Source organism: Rhinolophus hipposideros (genome assembly GCF_964194185.1).
Source record: "Rhinolophus hipposideros genome assembly, chromosome: 3".
NCBI classification, from domain to species: domain Eukaryota; kingdom Metazoa; phylum Chordata; class Mammalia; order Chiroptera; family Rhinolophidae; genus Rhinolophus; species Rhinolophus hipposideros.
The window spans coordinates 9,309,695-9,330,675 of NC_138049.1; the positions used below are offsets into that span (position 1 = coordinate 9,309,695).

General features: G+C 40.6%; 1 protein-coding gene across 11 annotated transcripts in view; it reads right to left on the minus strand.

Annotated features, from left to right (window-relative positions):
- The window catches only part of ARID1B (AT-rich interaction domain 1B), a 396,431-nt gene that overhangs the window by 100,215 nt on the left and 275,235 nt on the right, over positions 1–20,981 (minus strand). For all 11 annotated transcript variants that reach the window (XM_081035477.1, XM_081035475.1, XM_081035469.1 and 8 more), the window contains one exon: positions 15,805–16,048. In XM_081035477.1, the coding sequence (XP_080891603.1) occupies positions 15,805–16,048 (244 nt within the window). The remainder of the gene's footprint in view (positions 1–15,804; positions 16,049–20,981) is intronic.

A 20,981-nucleotide genomic window follows, 5' to 3' on the forward strand; every position in this document is an offset into this window, starting at 1 on the left:
ATGGCTCAAATGCTCATTCATAATAGCGTTAGATTTTCCAAAAAGCTTACCTGAGATAATGCAATTTGTTGACGTGCCACTGGCCCCTAAGTGTAGATAAATCACCACTGCAGTGGCCTATCTGACATGTGTACTGCGGAGCCGTTAAGGGAGTGTGGGAACTGCCGAGCTGCCTTGAACGAGACAGAACCCTTACAGGAGGCAGAGGTCTTCATTCTACACAAACACTTAAACACCTGCTGGATCGCTCTTTTAAATTATTCCCCCTACTGCAGTCTGAGGGTCTCGAGTCTCTTTATTAACCTCACTGCTAGAGTCCAAGACAGAGTAGCTGCAAAGGCCTATCAGCTGCCAAGTGAAAAACCAAAGCGAATATGGGGCATTCTATTTAAGAATTATGCCTTACAGAGGTTGTACTATGAATATTTTGGGTTTTTTTTGTTTGCTTTTATTACAAAAACCAACTTATTATAACATTATTTCATCTAGCCCACTGGATTCAAGCCAGAATTTTTCCAGTTGTCCTCTTTTATTAATTAAATATATTAAAGTTACCAAATGTGTTTCATATGGAAGTCAGTCTAACAGTCAGATTACCTGAAACTCATTAAAGACCTTTTGGGAAGATACTTTTCTATAGAGAACTCAAGGCAAGAAACTTAAAAGGCTCTCACAAGGCACTCAGCAAGTCAAGTCAGGGAATATTTCAACTTTACTGCTGAGGTCACTACAAGCTTTGACTGAAAAGATAAACCAGAGTCCAAAATTTGTATACGGGAAGATTCTCAGCTTTAGAACATAATGTGCTTGGTGAGGACATTCCTAAGTGACCTGGGAGAAGTGGGGAAGGTAGGTAGCGTCTCTGCTTTGCTGAGGCCTACCTCCCATCCTGCCCTACAGCTGCTGATGGGCGGGCGCGAGCAACATGGCCGAACCTGGCTCACCACCCTGTCCCAGCACCCTTTACTTCACATGTTCTTACTCCAATAACTCTGGGGAAGTGAATAAAAACATTTTCTCTTTGGGAAAAAAAGCCACTAAATAAAAGACGAAACTTTAGTGTAGTTTATAAGCTTTTGTTAACTTTAAGTGTGACGGCATGCATAGGAAATAGGTCTTATGACGCAAAGTGTGATTTGGTTGGAAGCAGGAGCTGCTTTCATCTTTGGGAATCTTGACGGTCTCAGGTCTTCCTCATGAATGCTGGAGAGGCACTAAATATATAAACCACCACACTGAAAATCTGTTGTCTATATTCAGCATATCTCATAAACACACACCATGTTCAATAGCTTTAAAGCTCAGGTGTACAACCCAGAGTTCTTCGGGGGAGTAACGTGTGTCTTACATAACACGGCTTACCTGCCCTCCACTGGAAGTCTAGATGCATAGCTCTCTGTCCTCTATAAGAGCGGAAGGTTCTGAACGTCACTTAGGCAGAAACTGCAGGATAGCTCCCAGCTAAATCTGTTCTAATCTTTGCTCTGATGTGAGAGGCGGGGAGGGGAAGCCAAATAGAGCAGGCAGTTTATATTTCTCTCACTAGGACAAATTAATAAAAACAAAACCTAATTTCCCCCCACTCTAACCTATTCTTATTCCTCCCTCAATATTTTTCCTCTTTCTAAGATTCCTTTTGTGTTTGAGAAGCTTAATATTTGGCTGCCTTCAGAAGAAATGGGTATAGTGACAGATGAAAGACTTGTATTCACTGTATAATTCAGAATAAGGGGAAAAAATCGACTGCTGTGCATTTAAGATTCTAACAACCTTGCAATTTTGTATAGTCGTTTCCCCCACCCGTTCTTTTGAAGAAATCTGCTTTTATTCTGTTAATAACTAACCACAGTTGCAGCAGCATGGATCCGATTAGCAGTTCTTACAGTACAAAGGGGAGAGGGAAAAAAGCTGTGAACAGGGTTGCCAATTTGTCCACCTGGGCCCCCAGGAGAAAGATTAGATGAGGTGCCTGCCTGCCCCCTTTTTTCACTTGATCGCTGCTCCGCACTGCCTAACAGAGACAGGCCTTTTTAAAGCCAAGGCAGTTTCATTCCTTTAATAAAAGTTTCACTCGCCTCCATCCTCGCGTTACAAATTTCTCATTCTGGGTCCCAACATGTCATGACAACTCTCGCTCTAAACATGAGCAGTTATGGCAAGCAGTACTCGCTTGGAATCATTTTGCATCTACAGTAGAAACACACAGAGAAGTGCTTGTATGCCCTGCAGGGATGAGGGCATGCTTTCCAGACGAAGTGGTACCCATGGTCAGTCAGTCCACGGGCATTTCTGTGCTGCTTCTGGATGCGAGATAAGGCAGGAAAAGATACACAGTTTGGGAATGAAATGCTGGAATGTGAGAAAAATAGCACAGAATATATAACTGTGGGACCAACACATAAAATACTGGCATTATAGGCAAGGTGGTTGCTATATATTTTCTATTAAGATACAGAATTGTCAATTTATGCACTAAAATATTATTTTTAAAGGCTTTAAAAATTCACTTATTTGTAATTACACTAAATATTGAGAGCTTATTTTTGTGATAAAACTTTAGACCTTTAAGTCTTTGGTATAAAACGACTTTTAAAAGTAGAGGCAGAAGAAAATAAAGAAAAAGAATAAGAAAAAAAGGCAAAGAGACAGAAAGCTAAAGCACTGTATTATGCCAAAAAATTGAAAGCAGCAGTCCAAGCAAGGGTTCTACCTGAAATCCCTATGTTCTAAGAGGTCGAGTCAACACTTCCTTACTTTATCATTTTAATTTAAAGGTATCAGGGTGGCCAACGCGGGAGGCTGTAGTGATGCTTTCAGGGTTTCTCTTAGGAGCAGAGTGGGGCCAGGACCTGGCCTGGCTGCCGGCCAAGCGAGGCGCTGGGAGCCAAAGGCAGAAGGGGCCAGGTGGGCTGAGCCCAAGTCACACGAGCCTGTGACGTGCAGGGGGCCATCTGAAAGTGCAGGATACAGGCTGTGGCAACATGACAGGAAGAAGACATTCTGGACCACGGCCTCATATATTCCTTATCAATTCTATCAATTCTTTTATATCAGATTTTAAGTAAATGTTCAGCAAGTATACTTTTGAAATGTATCATTTTCATGAATACATGTTTTTATCTTCTTCAATTTGTCACTTTCATGTATCTAGAGCATATTACTCATGTGTTGCTGAAGCGCAAATCCCAGTCATTTGCTAATAGCTCACCACCCCATGTTATCTAGCAAGTGCTGACACTGGCTACTTGGAAAATGGGAATATTATCTGGGTAATGACAAAACTCTCCGCACAGCCAACCTGTTCTTAATTTACCATTTTCTTTGAAGACAGGGTTAGTTATTAATAAGACATTTATTAAAAATAGCGAAATAATGAATATATTGGATATTAAACAGCTCCAGAATTTTGCACCAATATTTATGTGACACCATTTTTGTGTGTGATGGATTAGACTCGGGCAGGGACTACACATGAAGAAATGTGGATCAGACTGACAGCATCAGACTAGGACCATTATTTCAGGTTCTGTTTTAGGGGCAAAGGAAGTAAAATGATCTGTCATAGCCGATTCTCCTTCAGGAGGAAGGGAATTAGAATGATCCCATAAATTGTGAAACAAAATGGCAGAAAGATGGCTCCCAGCCCGCAAAAGAAAGGTTATATAAGTAATCAATTTTAGAACTTTATTTTCTTGGGTTCTTGTTTATTCCCAGAGAACTGTGAGCTCTTTAATTTGGCCACCATTATGGACTGCCGCTTACTCGCCAGGCATTGTTCTTGGCACCAGGAATGAAAAGGAAGCAATGCTCACTGTCCTGCAGAGGCTCCTGGGCCAGGTGGAGGGCAGCTGGACTCCCCGGTATGCAGAGACTTTGCAGAGGGAAAGACACTGGACTTGGGTCTTGAGAAATAAGCAGGAGTTTGCCAGGCCAGCAAGGGGAGGGATGGATATTCCAGGCAAAAGGAATTCAGCTCCACGAGCAAAGATCTGACACAAAGTGATGACTGATAGTGCTGAAAACAGCGAATACTAAATGAGTTCCCTTTGTCCACTTCTAAAGCAAAGCAATGATAAAAAAAACAACACAAAAAAACAAAAAAACACGCAAAAAACTGTACACTCAGGTTCAGCTCTCTAAAAATATCTTTGTCTTTTTTTATGCACAATTTAAATGATTCTTAGATTTTGAGTGAAATGAACTTAAAAGAACACTTGTGGAAACAGGGGATTTATTACTAACTGATTAGGCCTAAGAATGTAACAGTTATTTTATCACAGCAAGTTTTCCCGTGACATTAAAATTTCAATCGAACCACAACCTATTTATACAAAGCTAAGAAAAAATGGCAATAAATGCTGCCCTAAAAAAGCAAACAAATTAGCCATTTATCCCTAAATTTTTCTATGACTTATACATACATGATCATGACTGGGAACACAAGCTCCCTTTTAAAACATGCCCTTGGAACACTTCACGGGAAGTGTTAACTTGTATTGGACACAGTTGGTCTCGTCCATATCTAGAAATACTTTCTTTGCTTGGCTTCTGGAGTGCCACTCTCCCTGGTTTCTCCCCTACACCACTGGCTGTCCCTTTTCCTGGTTTCTACATCTTTGAGTGCTCAAGGGTTCAGTCCTCAGAATCCCTCTCTCAGTATTTCCCAACCTTGGCCAAACATGACAATCACCTAAGAGCTTCTGAGAAATCCTGATGGAGTGTGTCAGTGACCAGAGAGGTCAGCAGCACTGGGGGGACGGAGCGCCAGTCCTTGTTCAGGACGTTTTGCGCAGCCACTGCTGACAACCACTGACCTTCACTCATTCCCTAGGTCAGTGGTGCCCGGACTAGCAATTTCAGCAGCAACTACCATGTTTCCCCCAAAATAAGACCTAGCTGGACCATCAGCTCTAATGTGTCGTTTGGAGCAAAAATTAATATAAGACCCGGTCTTATTTTACTATAATATAAGACCAGGTCTTATGTTAGATAAGACCTGGTCTTATATTCCAAAACACACATTAGAGCTGATTGTCCAGCTACATCTTATTTTCGGGGAAACATGGTAGTAATTACTGGAAATGTAAATTCTCCAGCCCCACCTTGAAGCTACTGAATCAGAAACTGGGTGTGGGGCCCAGCCATCTAGGCTTTCCGAAGCCCTGCAGGTTAATATGATGCAGGCTGGGTACCCTAGGTGATTTCATCTAGAATGCAATGGCTCACCAACTTGCTTCTCCACCCGAGATCTCTACTCCGAGTCCATACTCTTCTTATAACTAGCTGCCGAATCAAAATCTCCATATGGATGCCTGGTAGGCATCTCAAATGTAACATGTTTTAAACCAAACTCTTGATTCCCCCTTCAAGAATGGGCTGCTTCCTTCGTCTTCCACTGTACACAACTACCACTTACCAATTTCTTAGACCAAAACCCTTCTGTCTCCACTACTGCTACCCACACATCCAGCCAGGACCAACGCCCCCCCAGGTACAGCAGGAGCCTCCCAACACATCTCCCTGTTTCCTGTCTGGCCCCCACAGTACACTCTCCATTCGGCGCCAGAATGTCCTTTTAGAGCCTAAACTGGATCATACCATTCCCTGCCTTCACTACCTCCCAATGGCTTCCCATCACACGTAAATTACTAAATCCTAATCATAACCTTCAAAGCTCTATGGACACTGGCCCTTGGTTACCCTCTAATCTGTCTATCCAGTCTGTCTCCATCTCCCCTTCCCCACCATACTCCAGGCCCAGTGATGCCCCTGTGTGTCCCCCGCCCTGCACACCAAACACATTACTGATTCAGGCCCTTTGTACTTGCATTTGCTCTGCCTGGGTACCTCTCTCCCAGACACTCTCATGGCATGCTTCTGCCCTTCATTCGCTGAGTCTACACTTCAAGTATCAATTTCTAAGAGGCACCTTCCCTAATCACTGCTCTCTAAAGAAGCAACCTGATGTTCTTTTCCCTAACAATAAAATACTTATTTGCTTATTTCCTGTCTTTCCCACTAGAATTTAAATTTCATGAGGACAGGGCCCTTTGTCATTTATGCCTAGTGTATTTTCCTCAGTTCTTAGAAACAAGCATGCAGCATAATATGCATTAAGTACTTTGCTCAATTAATGAATGAAAGAAGAGAACAGTAAATTAAGGAATAAAAATGAACAATAAGGGTAGTTGGCCTTCCGCAGGAAATCACCTGATTTATCCAACAGCAAAAGTGCAACATGTTACTTAAAAAAATCAGTGAATTAATACATTTGGCAAGCTCAGCAAGGTCATATAGCTGGCATTCAGCTATAAGCATCTGATGCAGTTTGCAAGTACAAACTCCTATGTCACTTTCTGTTTGAAAGGGAGAATATCAACATTAACAATCCTTGGTTCTATCATTTATAAACATGCATATGTGGATTATTAAAGATTAATGCATTTTAGGATTGGTGTCGGCATTCCGTTTGTCTCATGCCGAAACCAATTCTGTTCTTCATTAGTCAATGACAACCCTTATCACCCTGTTATGGAGAGAAATCAAAGGTACAAGTGTGTGAATTGAGAATAAGCGATGAAACTGATTAGTAAGAGACATAACGGCTATAATCAATCAACACATCATAACCATCCCGGCTCCAGGGTTATCCGAAGATAGGGAAATACACACAACCTTCTCTGTAAAACAGTTTTGTTCCATTCACAACCGCTACTTAGTCCCTTTAGAATATACAGTAACACACATCAGAAGCTTGGGAAATCAACTTTAGGAACATCTTGACTGTAAGTACTATTTATTTGATCACCATTTTCCAAATGATTTTTGAAATTCTCACGTCTATGTTAAAATCTGTTCCCTACAGCTTTTGTACCCCTCCATTCCAAGCCGTCCTCTGAAGTGCAGACAGAAAATACAGCAGGCCAATGCCGGTAGCACTGCAGCAGTGGGGCGCACTGTGGATTCAAGGAGCAACGCCAGTCTGCTCAGCTCAGGACAGGACAACACACAGTAAGCAGGGAGTGTGAAGAGCGTCCTCAGTGAATGGTGCAAACACGATGGGAGAAGGGGGTGTGGACAGCTGCATCAGTAAACACGTCAGTCACTGCTCATCCCACAGAGCAAGAACAAGGCACAAATACTGCCTTGGAGACGCAGGCTTTCCTCTATTTTCACATGCAGAAGACCAAAGAAAGGGAATGGAAAACGAGAGGGGAGTTTAAACTGAACTGCATAACTTAATTGTGACTAAGAGGGGTGCAAAACCAACTGGGATGGGTTATTTTGATAAAATTCTAATGTTTTCTTATTTCTGAATGTGGGGGAAGGAGAAGTGGAAAAGGCTTAGTTGGAAAATTGTTGGAATGGAAGAACTGAAAAGATTTCTGCCTTTGAACAAAAGAAGAAATACTCCTTCCCCAATGATCAGAATACCATACCGGGTGTGCAGCAATGGGGAACCTGCCCTCTAGAAACAGCAGGGGAACGTTCATACCCAAAGTACGATGTTTCTATAACCAGGATCCTGGTCTGAATTTTAAATGAGGATCGTAAAGGGCGAGGCGCTAATAACTAATACCTAAACCATGCAGAGCTGCAATCACATCTTTGTAAAAGACAAAATATATTGTTGCGTTCTGAAGTGTCGCTAAGCATCATTTGGAAAGGATCTGCAATTACAGTTTCATATAACATACAAATATTTTACTTTGTAAGGGAAAAAAATACTGGCTGAAGTTCTCTTTGGTTTGTAGAACTGCTGAATTGATGTTTTCTGGGCTGCCACGGATGTATCAATGGCATTTTGTGTTTAAGAATTTTTTTCCTGCTCAGCTGCCAATAAGCAGCATGCATCTTCCTTGCAACAAGCTGTTGCAGGATTTCTACTTCACTAGAAGCCAAAAAGGAACACTTGATAGATGTTTTAAAATAAGATTACCAGGTAGTGTGACTGCAGACTTTCAAAAAAAAGACTGTCATTGCATGCAGTGCCATTTCAGAGAATCTACTGAAGCTGGCGTGGCAGGAAACTGGTTTAGAACCAAGTGCATGCAGAAACAAATTCATCATTTTACCCTGAGTTTTATTGAGCAAGGAGATTATAAAGTGGAACATTTAATCATTTAGGATGGGTTAGGCTTGACCCGTAAGACTTCAAAAAATCCAAGGGGGATGGATTAAAAAAATAGAGAAATACCGGTTTACATCCTCCGGTGTTCATTTTACAGGTACTAATCTTGACAAATTAGACCAGGAACTATCATTTCCTCTCTCTGAAATCCTTCCTGTTCACTCCAACCTATGACTAACTCCTACCTCCAATTCATTTTTCTCTTTCCCATTCCAGCCTCCTTCCAGAATCTGCTTGTCTGAATGTCAAATTAAGCAAGAAAATTAGCTTTTTGACGAGCATATCTTCTTGTTTGTATCTGCAGCTATATCTGCTCCTATAGAAAGAAGCCTACTTGCTCTCACTCACTAAGGAGAGGCTAAACTGGGGGAGCACTTACATAGAACACCCCCAAACATACCACAGTGCTGCCCAGAGAGACATTTTCCACTAGTTATTTAATCTAGTATGTGCCACCTGTTTTGGAATTCGTTCTCTTGGTGTCTAAGATTTTCCTGAGAGGTAAGAGGTCATTATGGCTGGTTGGTATGCTGGATGCGTCGCTCACCATCCAGGAACCGACATGATAAAGCTCCAGAGAATCGGGCTTCACTGTAGAGTGATGCTTTAGGAATGTGGAAGGGCTATCTCTGGCAAAGCCATTTCTACACGCTTTAAAACCTGTGGTCCTTTTCAGAGGACAGAAACTGACTTGCCAGGTATGAGTCTGCGTGAGAAAGGGGCCCAGAGTGCCTGGTGCTGCGGACGGTGGGGGGCCTGTGGAAACCATTTCTGTCTGGAAGGCAAGTGTGCAGAGCTTCTCATGGGGGACGACGCTCCAGCTGACCGGAGAGGGAAGGAACGGAGAGCTTCAGGGGGAGGGAGGCCGGAATAGAAAAAGATCAGTGCGATGAGGGCAGCTCTTGAAAGATTAATGAAAGACTTCTCCACCTCACCCTCCTTCCTGTGGTTTCTCAGCTCCTAAACTGCCCTATCCCTTACCCTTACTCTCCTTCGTCCAGCACTCAGTCTGGGGTGGTGTGAGGTGGGAGGTGAGACACCTCAAACAGCAAAGCCCATCAAACTTAAAGAGAGGGAGTTTTTCTTTCGTATTTGATGAAACTTTATTTTTGTCCATGATGGCTACACAAATGTCATCGATGAGAATAAACTCTTAGTACTGTGCAGGGTAAGGCACAGCTGCGAAGCATGTCTCTTCTCTTCATGGCAACAGTAATGTGTCGCGAATACCTCATTTTGTACCTTTGGTCCTAATCTATTGTAATCAACAGTCCTGCTGTCACATGAAAGTGACCTGACTCCACCTAAAACTGGACTTGGTACAAATGTCAAATGCTGAAAAACAGAATGGGGGGAAAAATTCTGTTCAGGAATTTGCAGTTGCTATCCTTAGATCTCTGTTAACAAAACTGATAAACTACGCTCAGCAGTCTGAACATTTAAAGTTTTTATAAATAAAAATCTTCGTCAGGCGATGAACAGTTAATGTGTGCCCCATCAGCGCCCCCCAGCGCATGTTCACCCTACTTAATATTTAAACACTGTGGCTGCTTACAGCACATGGAGGAAAAAGCTGACAAAAGCCTTTGGCCAATAAAATAAAAACTAAAAAAAAAACCCTTCGGCTTATTTACATTTTTGCTTTGTTAGTAAACTGGAATGGTTTGTTAGTTGGCTCTGGAGGCAAGACAAGTGAAATGAACATCCACCAACTCTCCGGGCCGCAGCGATGCCTTCTGATGTGCTGCGTCAGCTTCCACTGTGTGTCAGGACGAGCCAGGCCCAGGGTGAGACCCACACAGTACATTCAAGACCCAACCGCTTATTCTCCTGAAGCCACACTAAGCCACTCTAGGATGTAATGCAGGAAGCAGCAAAAGTACAATGTGATGAGATAAGTTATTAGAAGTGAAACAAAATGTTTAATATCATACATTTCGGAATAAACTGCACCCGACATTAGATTTTCTTGATCTAAATGTATATGTATATACATGCACAGCACCAATTAAAAAGATGGAGATATTTCATTTCTTTCTCTAAATATAAATATATCAATATAAAGGAGGGAGAAGAGAAAACAGGAAAATGTATAATGGCACTCGGGGCAGATGTAGCGTATACATTTCTGTTCTCAAATGCTTGTTTAGCTTAAACAACCAGGGCTGAATTCTTTACCTTCTAACTACAGATAGGGTGATGCTGGAGCTCAGTAATGTGCAAATGAAAGAAGAGAATCCATGTGGCTACTTCCCATAGAAAACTTCCATCCTGCTTTGCCACAAGGCAGGAAGGAAAAGCCCAGTTAGTTAGGGATGTGCCAGTGTATCACAGTAGTTGTTCCCATGACACTCACAATGTTTGTGAGCAGCATGATAGGAGGGCACATGTGCAGTGGGTGGAGAAACCGTTTGACAGGCAAGACACAGAGTCAGCCATTCGGGATGCTTTACTGGGCTTTGTTTATCTAGCTCTGGGAGACTTCTCATTAGCTGTCAATTTCATTTACCAGGGCAGAGATGGAGAAAAATGATTGCTCTTTTTAAACAAACCCTGGGAAAGCAACACTGGGAAGAACCCCCAACAACATTCTGGCTTTACCTCATCCCGGCTATCAGCTACACAACAGCTGCGCATTTGAACAATGACTTACTGGAGAGACAATGATTGAAAGAGCCAATCTGTGACACACGGAGAGGCAGTAGCAAGATACCGTGGGAGGTAATGGGAGAGAAGTGAGGTCAGGAAAAACAAGTTAGGCTGGGAATGAGAGGAAGGGAGGGAAGAAAAGAAAGCAAAAGGCTATATACAGAAAAATAAAGAGAAATTCCAAACAGATGTTCCTAAAGCAGCAGTCTTAGTAACTTTCCATGGGTGGGAAACCATGCAATTTCTCCCTGATATTTTTATTTCATTGGTATACACTCAGAAACAAATGACGATAAACTGTAAATTATCTTAGGGTCTAATGTACAAATTAACAAAATTTCAACATGAGGACTAGAGATGAAAAAAGGAGGAGGTGAGATTATGAAATGGGCCTAATTATTCTCTACGGGAAGGTGTCTTTGCATTTAGTTAAATAAAAAAAACCAAAAAAATCAACTTTATAAACGTCTCTCAAGTGTGGTTCTATTAGCTATGACCAAGTTCACAGAAATACATTAAAAAACAAACAAGCAAAAAAGAAGGGCATATAAACTAGGTGGAGGGAAACAGAAGACAAAAATTTTTTCAACGAAAACCTGCATGATTGTAAACAAATCCCCTTAATATAACACCATATAAAATTTATGATGAGCATCTATGAACAAACATTTTAACGAGTATGTTTGACTGTCCCTTGGCTGTGCTATAGTAGGAACGGAGTGGAGAAATAGGTAGTACGGGACTCAAACCACGCACAATGATGACCAAGAGGCCCAGGACAGCGTTCCTTGGTATGGTTCAAGAAAGGGTTCCCCTTCGCCAGGAGCAGCCCGAGGTTTGCTCCCATTTACCGCTCAGGTCCCTGTCCCTGTTCAATGAGCAACCTGCTCAACCTCACGTGCAGCCCTAGCTAGAGCCACTGACAGGGAGGCCGTGGTCTGGTTGTTGTCTCAATACATGCAAAACGTGTGAGGATTCTGAACTGCGTCTGCTAGGAAACTTTATGCTAGACGGCCTGCCTAGTAGCACCTCACACAGAAATCAATTTGCCCACGATCTGAGTGAAGCAAAGATTTAGCTTCCTGTCCTCCCCTTATCTTCTGGTCTCCTCTTAAGCTTCTCAGAACTGAAACTCCAAGAAGAGCAACCTCTGATCTATCTTTTATCCAAGTTAGAAGAAAAATGGATTCCACTTGGTGAAAATATACTCTGCTTCTACAATTAGCTCTAGCGAGTCTGCTGAATAACCTCAGTAAACACAGCAAATTATCACTGCAAATTTCACATACAGTAGTCTTCCCTTGTCCGTGGTTTTGCTCTCCACGGTTTCAGTTACCCGTGGTCAACCGTGGTTTGAAAATATTAAATGGAAAACTCCACACAGAAACAATTCATAAGTTTTAAATTGTGTGCCATTCTGAGTAGCGTGCTTAAATCTTGTGCCACCCTGCTCTGTCCCACCCAGGAAGCAAATCATCCCTTAGTCCTGTGTCTCCACGCTGTAGACGCTCCCATTAGTCACTTAGTAGCTGGTTATCAGATCAACTGTTGCGATATCCCAGTGCTTGTGTTTAAATAACCCTTATTTTACTTAATAGTGGACCCAAAGTGCAAGGGTAGTGATGCTGGTATCACTACCCTTGTATGCCTAAGAGAAGCTGGAAAGTGCTTCCTTTAAGTGAAAAGGTACGTATGCACAGGAAAAAACATAGTGTACAAAGGATTTGGCATTATCTGCAGGCATCCACTGGGGGTTGTGGAATGCGTCTCCCGTGGACAAAAGGAGACTGCTATACACATCTTCTGAACTGCCCAAGGCAACCACTGGATTGAGAATCAGAAGACTGCCGTCTGGACAGTGATGACCCAGGACAAGTGCCCAGGTCCAGTGTGAACAGTAACAATAACCCTAATCACAACAATAGTTAGTTAACACGCACTGAATGCTTCCCATGTACCTGCCACATGTGTATTAACCTTGTAGTCTTTCCAGTAAACCTCTGAGATGTGGTTATTATCTTTACAGATGCAGAGACTGAGGCACAGAGAGGCTCAGAGGCCTGACCAAGGTTACACAGCTGGTAAGTGGCTATATGATGAGGAGGTGAGATCAGATGATTACAGAAGTCCAAACAGCTCAATGCCATTTGTAACTCCACTTGGGAGAAAGGTGAACAAATGCCCAAACTGCTTATCAAATTTTTTAAGAGGTTAGCCCTCTCAGAATAACACTAACATTAAGAAACGTTCTATTTGCCACGTTTTACATAATTCTATTACTATACAGCTTTCCACTCCACAAAGAGAGTTATGGATTTACCTGAACAGCATGCCTCCAAAACAAGTGGACGTTTACTGTGTAATTTCTTCTCCGTATTCAATTTCACTGAATGGTTTTATCAAGTACCATGTAGACATCCCGTAGGTACAGCGGAACTGACTTGGAATGGTGAAACGAAAATGTAGGCCCTTGGCAGTTAGCACGTCTGACACAAGCTTAAAAGATACACTATATGCTTTAAACAGCATTTCCAAGAAATCTGAACACTTTCTATTAAAAACTCACGTTCCCGAAAAGTCAGCAGAGAGAAACACATCCAGGTCCTCCCTCAGTTACTGTGAAGGATGGGCCTCATTTGTGATGGTGGTAATAGGTCCTGTGGAGCGAAATCCACTGACCAACTTCACCTTGCACAAAACACAACTAAGCACCGGACGCCGGGCCCAATTCCCTCAACTGACCTAGCTACCTCCTCTGTAAGATGTGACAGCACGTGGCCAAAGTGAGCTCTTTGGTTGCATTATGAGTTCTCTACCACATCAAAATCCAAACAGTGAAATAAAAGTTATAAAATCCCCATCTGGAATTATAAACACATGTATGAAAATCATCAGATTCTGAACTACCCATGTCAGGGATATTAAATGAAAAACTGTAATATCTTTATGCCTCAGAAAAGTTTTCATTTAGGTTATTAAGAAAAGTCCTTGTGATCTAATTCAGAAAGGAGTGAATTATCTTTTTATCAAATACAACATTTTACATATGACTTTCCAATGTTTAGGTAGGTGATGCCTCAAAATCCATCTGAACACCAAAAATTGTCTAAGGAATTCAGAAATATAGAGGAGTCAGAGCTTTAAAAATGCTCAAAGCAGGTAAATCCAGGTTTTATTACAATTACTATGAGGACAAATAGTTTTGGAAGAACAGTAACATCAAGATGACTTAATCACTAAATACCAAATATTTGAAGGTGATCAGGTCATGAGGGTGGAACCCTGATGAATGCAGTACCCTTATAAAAGACCCGGAGAAATCCCTCATCCCTTCCCCCATGTGAGGACACAACAAGAAGATGGCTGTCTGTGAACCAGGAAGTGGGCTCTCCGTGGGTACTGAAACTGCCAGGGCCTAGATCGTAGGCTTAGCCTCCGAAACTGCGAGGCATACATTGCTGTTGTTTATAAGCCAACATATTACCTTAATCAACATGCATTAAAATTATAGCTATATCCAAAATATGGATGAATTTCAGAAATGCAACATTCTGTCAAGAAAGTAATTGCAGAAGGCCACATACAGCATGTGATTGGGGTGACCATATTTCCTGATTTGCACAGCATCTTCCTGGATTGCACCTGTTGTCCCACTGTAATTATTAACAGCAACCTTACATGCTCAAAAGTGTCTCAGTTTGGATGATAAATTATATAGTCATTCTAAATATGATATGTTTCTATAAAGCTCAAAACTAAATAAAACTAACAATATATACTCTAGGAATGAATGTAATGCATTTCTTTAAAACCGCCCCCCCCAAAAAAACCCCCACAAAAAACAAAAAGAAGGATTAAAAAAATATTCAGAGAGTATCTGAGGCAGAGGGAAGTACAGGGCTGAACGTAATGCAAAACACTCAGGTAGATGCAATATACCAGTGACAACACTCCAGTTAAACAGACGCTGGGCTCATGGGTGAGTCCTCATTTGATAGTTATGTTTCATAATTAGCATGTTACACATGTATATATACTTTATACATACATGTGTAAAGTATATATATTTATATATGTGAAGAATATATGTGTATGGGATGTTTATATACACCCCATATCTAAACATTTTTTTTAAATATAAAAGGTATAAAATGGTAAAAAGGGGCAGAACTCCATCATGCTTTCAAGATAATAGAAAAAAAAACTATCAGAAAATTTATCAGTAATTCAATGTCAATTCTGATAGGTTAGTAAAAAGCACTTTCTGGAATCCACCCATATGGTGTTAGCAAAATTTACACAGAAAAAAATTATATCTAGTTTGCTGACAAAGGAAAGCTAGTTGCTTGGTGGGTCTGAATAGATGAAGTTTGACCTAAGAAAGATGAATGAGGATGAGGCAACTGACCAATAAAAAGTAATAATGCCAAGTACACAATAAAGGAAGCAGAAGGTACAGAAGTAGTATGACTACTGAAACAGCTGAACGCAAGAGTTAACTGGAACATAAAATTCTTGTATCAAAATTAGGTGATGTTTGTATTAGTAACAAGGCCTTGAACGCATGCTGGCAAATTAAGACACTGATAACTATAAATACTAAAACTATTTAAGAAAATAACTGCCATGGTAGAAATTAAATAGAACCATAAAATCTAAGGCCAACAGTAGTCGACAATCTCACCTTGGCGGCACTTAACAGAGGCTCTTATTTAACAGAATCATTACAAAAAATATGCTAGGGGAAAATAATTTTCTGGAATATGTTAAGGTAAACGTGCAAACTGAAGCTATCAGGAGTGGTGATTTCATTAACGGGGTTATATTCACAGTTGAGTATTTTTAGGAACTGGAACTTTTGTATGCATTGGTGTTAATTCATAAAGTTATGCTCCTGATACATGGTCCCATAACTAGATTTTTACATAACAAAAAAAAAGGTAATGGAGCGTATGTTGCTACTGAGGTACACTGGATCGGTCTTTACTACAGAGCAAAACTATAACGATTAAGAAAGTAAGTACCTGGAATACTTGCAGGAGAAATTGGGCCAGATCGTGACTGGTTGCTTCCTACAGGAGAGCCGACAGGAGAAGGTGATGGTCCCCCAGGGATGCTGGAGAGATGGGGGGATGCGTGTGGGGAGAAAGGTGACTGAGCTGGGTTGCTCTGATCCCCTTGGCTGCTCGTGGACCCGGATGCACTGACCGCTGAGCTCAGAGCTGCTTCCGTTCCCGTGGGGAGGTCATCAATGGAGCCAGACAGGTCCTGTGAAAGAAAGAAACAGCGTGTATTTATAGAGTCACACATGTTTGGACCAATATAAAGAAAGAAATAGCGTATATTTATAGAGTAACACATGATTGGACCAATACCTGACCAAAAGACGATTTGCAAGTCAGAACAACACCCCCTTCAACAATGATGTTTTTCTGGGTAACACCCAAAATTCAGAACATATCCACTTGTTATTAGAAAACTTTAATGAGGTCTCTCATAACTTGAACCCGTAAGATCTGATCTATGCCTAAAAAGTGAGTACAGTTGTACTACATAAAACCATCCTACAGCTTAACTTTAAGCTGTCAGCTCCTAGTCCAACAAAGCATTCAAAGGGCCACAGGAAACAACAGTGTTGGTGGTGACTTACCATCTGAATGGAATGTCTGATTCTTATTTTTTAATTCTATTAAACTTATTGGGGTGACATTTGTTAATAAGATTATTTAGGTTTCAAGTGTACAATCTATAATAAGATACATTATCTGTGAACACCACATTGGGTGTTCACCTCCCAAAGTCAAGTGTCTTTCTGTCACCATATACTTGACCCCATGTTACCACCTCTACTCCCTCCCATCCCCTTCCCTTTGGTAACCACCATACTGTTGTCTGTGTCTATGAGTCTGTTTGCTTGTGTCTTATTCATTTGTTGCTTTCTGTTTTATATCCCATATATGAGTGAAATCATATGGTTCTTAAAGTTTCTGTGTTTGAGAATATCATGCTAAGCGAAATAAGTCAGAAAAGGAACGCCTGATTCTTAAATGATCAATTCCATAAATGAAAACTACAGGCTTTGGATCCTTTTAACTAGAAGTCAACTTTGGAAGACTGCTTGAATTTCAAACTAGGATATTCTAATACAATAGCAGTCAAAATTTTAAACAAACCTTGTGGTGTAAAACTCTTACATTTTAAGCAATTGCAAAAGTGCTATTATAACAAAATAGTGGTATGCATATTTTTATATGATATTGTAAAAATAAATCCCTTTGGAGTTATGTTGGTAGAAATGAATCCTTATGTTATACCTTACTTTTATAACAATTTTAAGCTAACCAAACAACTTTTAGTGCCACCTAATTTGATCACATCACCCTGCGAGGCAGTTATTAAAATTCCCACTTGACAGGTAAGAAACTGAGGCTCAGAGAATCAAAGTTATTGTTGAAGGTTACCCTACTGAGGACAGATTGTATCTGCTAAAGATGATGAAGGAAAGATCAGAAGAGAAAGAAGGAAACTGTCTTCGGCACACTCATCCAAGTGAGAGGCGGGCAGAGCCGTAGTTTGGTTTTCCTCTGTGTGGTGGCACTGGGCCTGGCAGAGGCCACCACCCAGGTGCTCAGCAAATCAGTGCTGGCCTGCTGTAATGACTCCCAGGTCACTGAGCCTGCAAATCCAGTGCAGGACGAGAGCCAGGTATGGAATGAGTCCTAAAGGCTGAGTTCTAGTATACAAGGTATTTGTCTTGATAATCTAGGATCAAGTACTGCAGAATGAGATCAGAACTACTAACATCTACAAAGCATCTTTCACCCAAACGGACACCCTCCATTTACTCAATTTTATTAGTGTTTAATTTTACTTCTCTGCTTACTACTGGACTTTCTAAGAAAAGGGCTTTGAAAACAAGTGGAGGAAAGACGCTTAGGATTTGAAGAATGAATCTAGAGCAGGAAGTACAAAAGGGGCCAGGTAGAGCAGGGCTGGTTACAGAGTACCCCAAAATGTCACAGAACAAGTTCAGGATTAAAATCCTAGTCTCCTGCAAAGTTTATCTATTAATCATCTGTTATATAATTAAGTCATTTTTTTTAACATCAAAATTTCCAATAACTAAAAAATACGTTCTGAAGAATAGTTGATGAAAATCTCCCAAAAAGATGTTTTCAAAAAACAGAAATTTCTTACACTAAAAAGAGTAACATCTTTCTGAATAGAGAGTAATCTTCAAAGCCATATAATTGAGCTTATAGATAACAGTAACAGGGTAGATTGAAAATACCCTAAGAAAGGTTATCATTAAATCTCTAAAATGGGGATAAACTGAATCGTATCTTCAGAATTCAGAGAAAAACTACATAAATATTTCTACTCAAGACACATGGCATGCATGATTTTGCACACATTCAGCTGGTAAAACGTATTTAACTTGAAGGCTAGAATAGCTAGATTCAGACTTTTGATCTGAACACAATTTGTGAAGCCCGGTAGACACAGGGGAAGGTTATTAAGCAAGTAACATGCTGCATACAATGTAAAAGTATTCACACTTCAGCAATCAAGGCAATTATCTGAGATCCTGGAAACAAAACTTAAGCTAATAGATGTGCACACATGTACTCAAACTGAAGTCCCTCCCACCCCAGGCTCAATGGCTGGCTTCTCACTGTGCTTAGCCTCAGAGCTGGGGTGGGTGTGGAACACCTCTTAAGTACCCACCCCCAAGGAATGCCCTTCCTACCCAGATGTAGCCAATTCATAAAGTGCAAAGAGACACCCCTGCATGGCTCTTTAAATCAGGGCATTGCAAGCTGCTGGCTAAAATTGGACCCCACCTGACTCTGCTCCACTCACCAAACAAACATTTTTAAATGACTCAAAAAAGAAAAAATCAAGAGTAATATTTTTGATACTTGAAAAATATCTGAAATTCAAAGTTTGGTGTCCGTAATGTTTTACTGGAACACAGCTACAGCCATAAAGAGATACACTCTCTAATATCTAATGAATGTGTATCACCAATAAATAGAGTCAATCAGACAAAAATCAGTTGGAAGGAAATGCTTTATGTGCTTCTTCAGAGAAAAAAAATTGGTTGATAACTACATATAAAGCCATTATCTTCTGTTATACTACATATGGAATTAAACACAGAAAAGACAATATAGATGCAATTTTTAAAAAATCATTATTTGAAGTTAAATAACTTGATGCAAATCTTTCTTCATAAAAAAATAAATTGCTACGTTGAGATTTTTTAAATTCTCTGCATGACCTATAAATTCCTTCCCTGTCCTCCCTTAAAATTCCACGTTATGGTTGAAAAAGTGACACGGATGGGTGTTAAGAGAGCTTCATTCAAGCTGCAAAGGCATGAAAAACATTTCTGTTATTCAACAAGCTGATCAAGGAAGTATCAAGAGAAACATATAAAAACGGTGGCTTTCTTAGTGTTCACATGTCATCAGAATTTCAGTGCTGACTAGACCTCAGTGAAACAGAAGAGTAATAAAAAGATATAATTTCTATATTACTGTTATAGACACGTAACTTTTATATGTAAATTATAGCGAAATATTCTTCCCCTGCAGATGCTTAAGGAAGCCGTATGTATAGCTATCTTAAAACATGTTAATAAAAGAAGTTCAACAGTGGTTTAAACATTCAGCCTAGTTAACAAAGAAGCCCTGTAACTAATACTCCTCTAGAGGACAATTTAGTCAGCAGGGCACCAACTCTATTCTTCTTTTATAAGTACTATCAGACCTATGATGCCTGTAAAGAACAGAGACCTTACTGCATCTCATTCGAACCAAGGCACCTTCAAGCTACAGTGCTTCCATTTATCTTGCTGGAAAGCTGGCAGGTAAGGTAATTGCAGGGAGAACTCTTTTAAGGGGCTGGAGTCCCCCTGCGCACAGCGTTCCTTACATCCTTCCTCTCTATTGATGGAGGGCCCGGTAAGGCAATGGCTTCCTGGGCTCATGCATAGTCAATTCAGTATTTTGCCATGACAATTTGATTTGGCAAAATCTCACTATTAAGTTGGGTTTTCAATGTCTGACATCACTCAGAATACGGAATACTCTCCAGCACACCAAAAATAATACATAACTCCTATCAATGGTTCATTTATTATTAGAAAATCAGTGCCTTAAAAAAAAAAAAGGTTGTTTTACTTTAAAACTTAATTTAAATGAAAGTTCCCTGCAAAGACTTTTCTCTGTAACCATTATCCATCCCTCCACCCTCTGACCGTGGAAAATTTTCATTCAACTCAAGTGACAAGTAGAAGAGACTTCAGCGCGCTTAGAATGAAACGCCACCGGGAGCAATAACAGTGCTATCAGACTCTGACAAGAGAAACACTTATGAATTAACACAGAGCAGAAATATGTTCCTGATTCAATACAATGGGATAGGGTCGGGCAGGGCAGTGACAGAGGAACGTATGTGGGAACACGCCACCAGGAAGGAACACAGAAGAGTTTTTAGAGATCTACATATATACAACGGAGGTGCCAAAAAAATGTACACAAGTGGACACTTTGGTCAACGTTGCTCAAGCAGTAGTTCGCCGTCATCAGAAGTGTCTGGACGCTGATGGTAACCACTATGAGCACCTCTTGTCATTGCAGAAGTCAAACGTGACTTGTATTCATCTTTTGTTATCGGTATATATTGAGTATTACAATTATAATAGTTTTTTCCTGTCTTAAAATGTGTCTACAGTTTTTGGCGTCCTCTGTATATATAAAATAGACACAACATTAAGTATAAACATTCTCTCATATCTACATATTGTATGTGATCCTCCCTAAAAATATTTACATTCATATATATGACTTACTACCTCCAAAGACATCTTTGGTTTTGATGGTATTCAATTGGTCTAGTGAGTTAGCATATTAAACGATAGAACCAGTCACTGCTGGGGGTATCTTACTGCCCCAAAGAACTGGGAATAAGTTAGAAAATTTTACTCCCTTGCTTAATTAAATAAGTGGGCTTTTTAAAAAGCAAATCAACATCAATACAATTAGTTGATGGTATTGGATCAGTCACTGACAGAGAATTGCAAAGCACGGCACACATTGGGGCATCTCTTCCTCAGGAGCGCCCCAAGAGAGCACAAGGATAAACACTGAATTAGAAACAGAGGAGATATTCCAATCAATGAGACCAGTTTAGG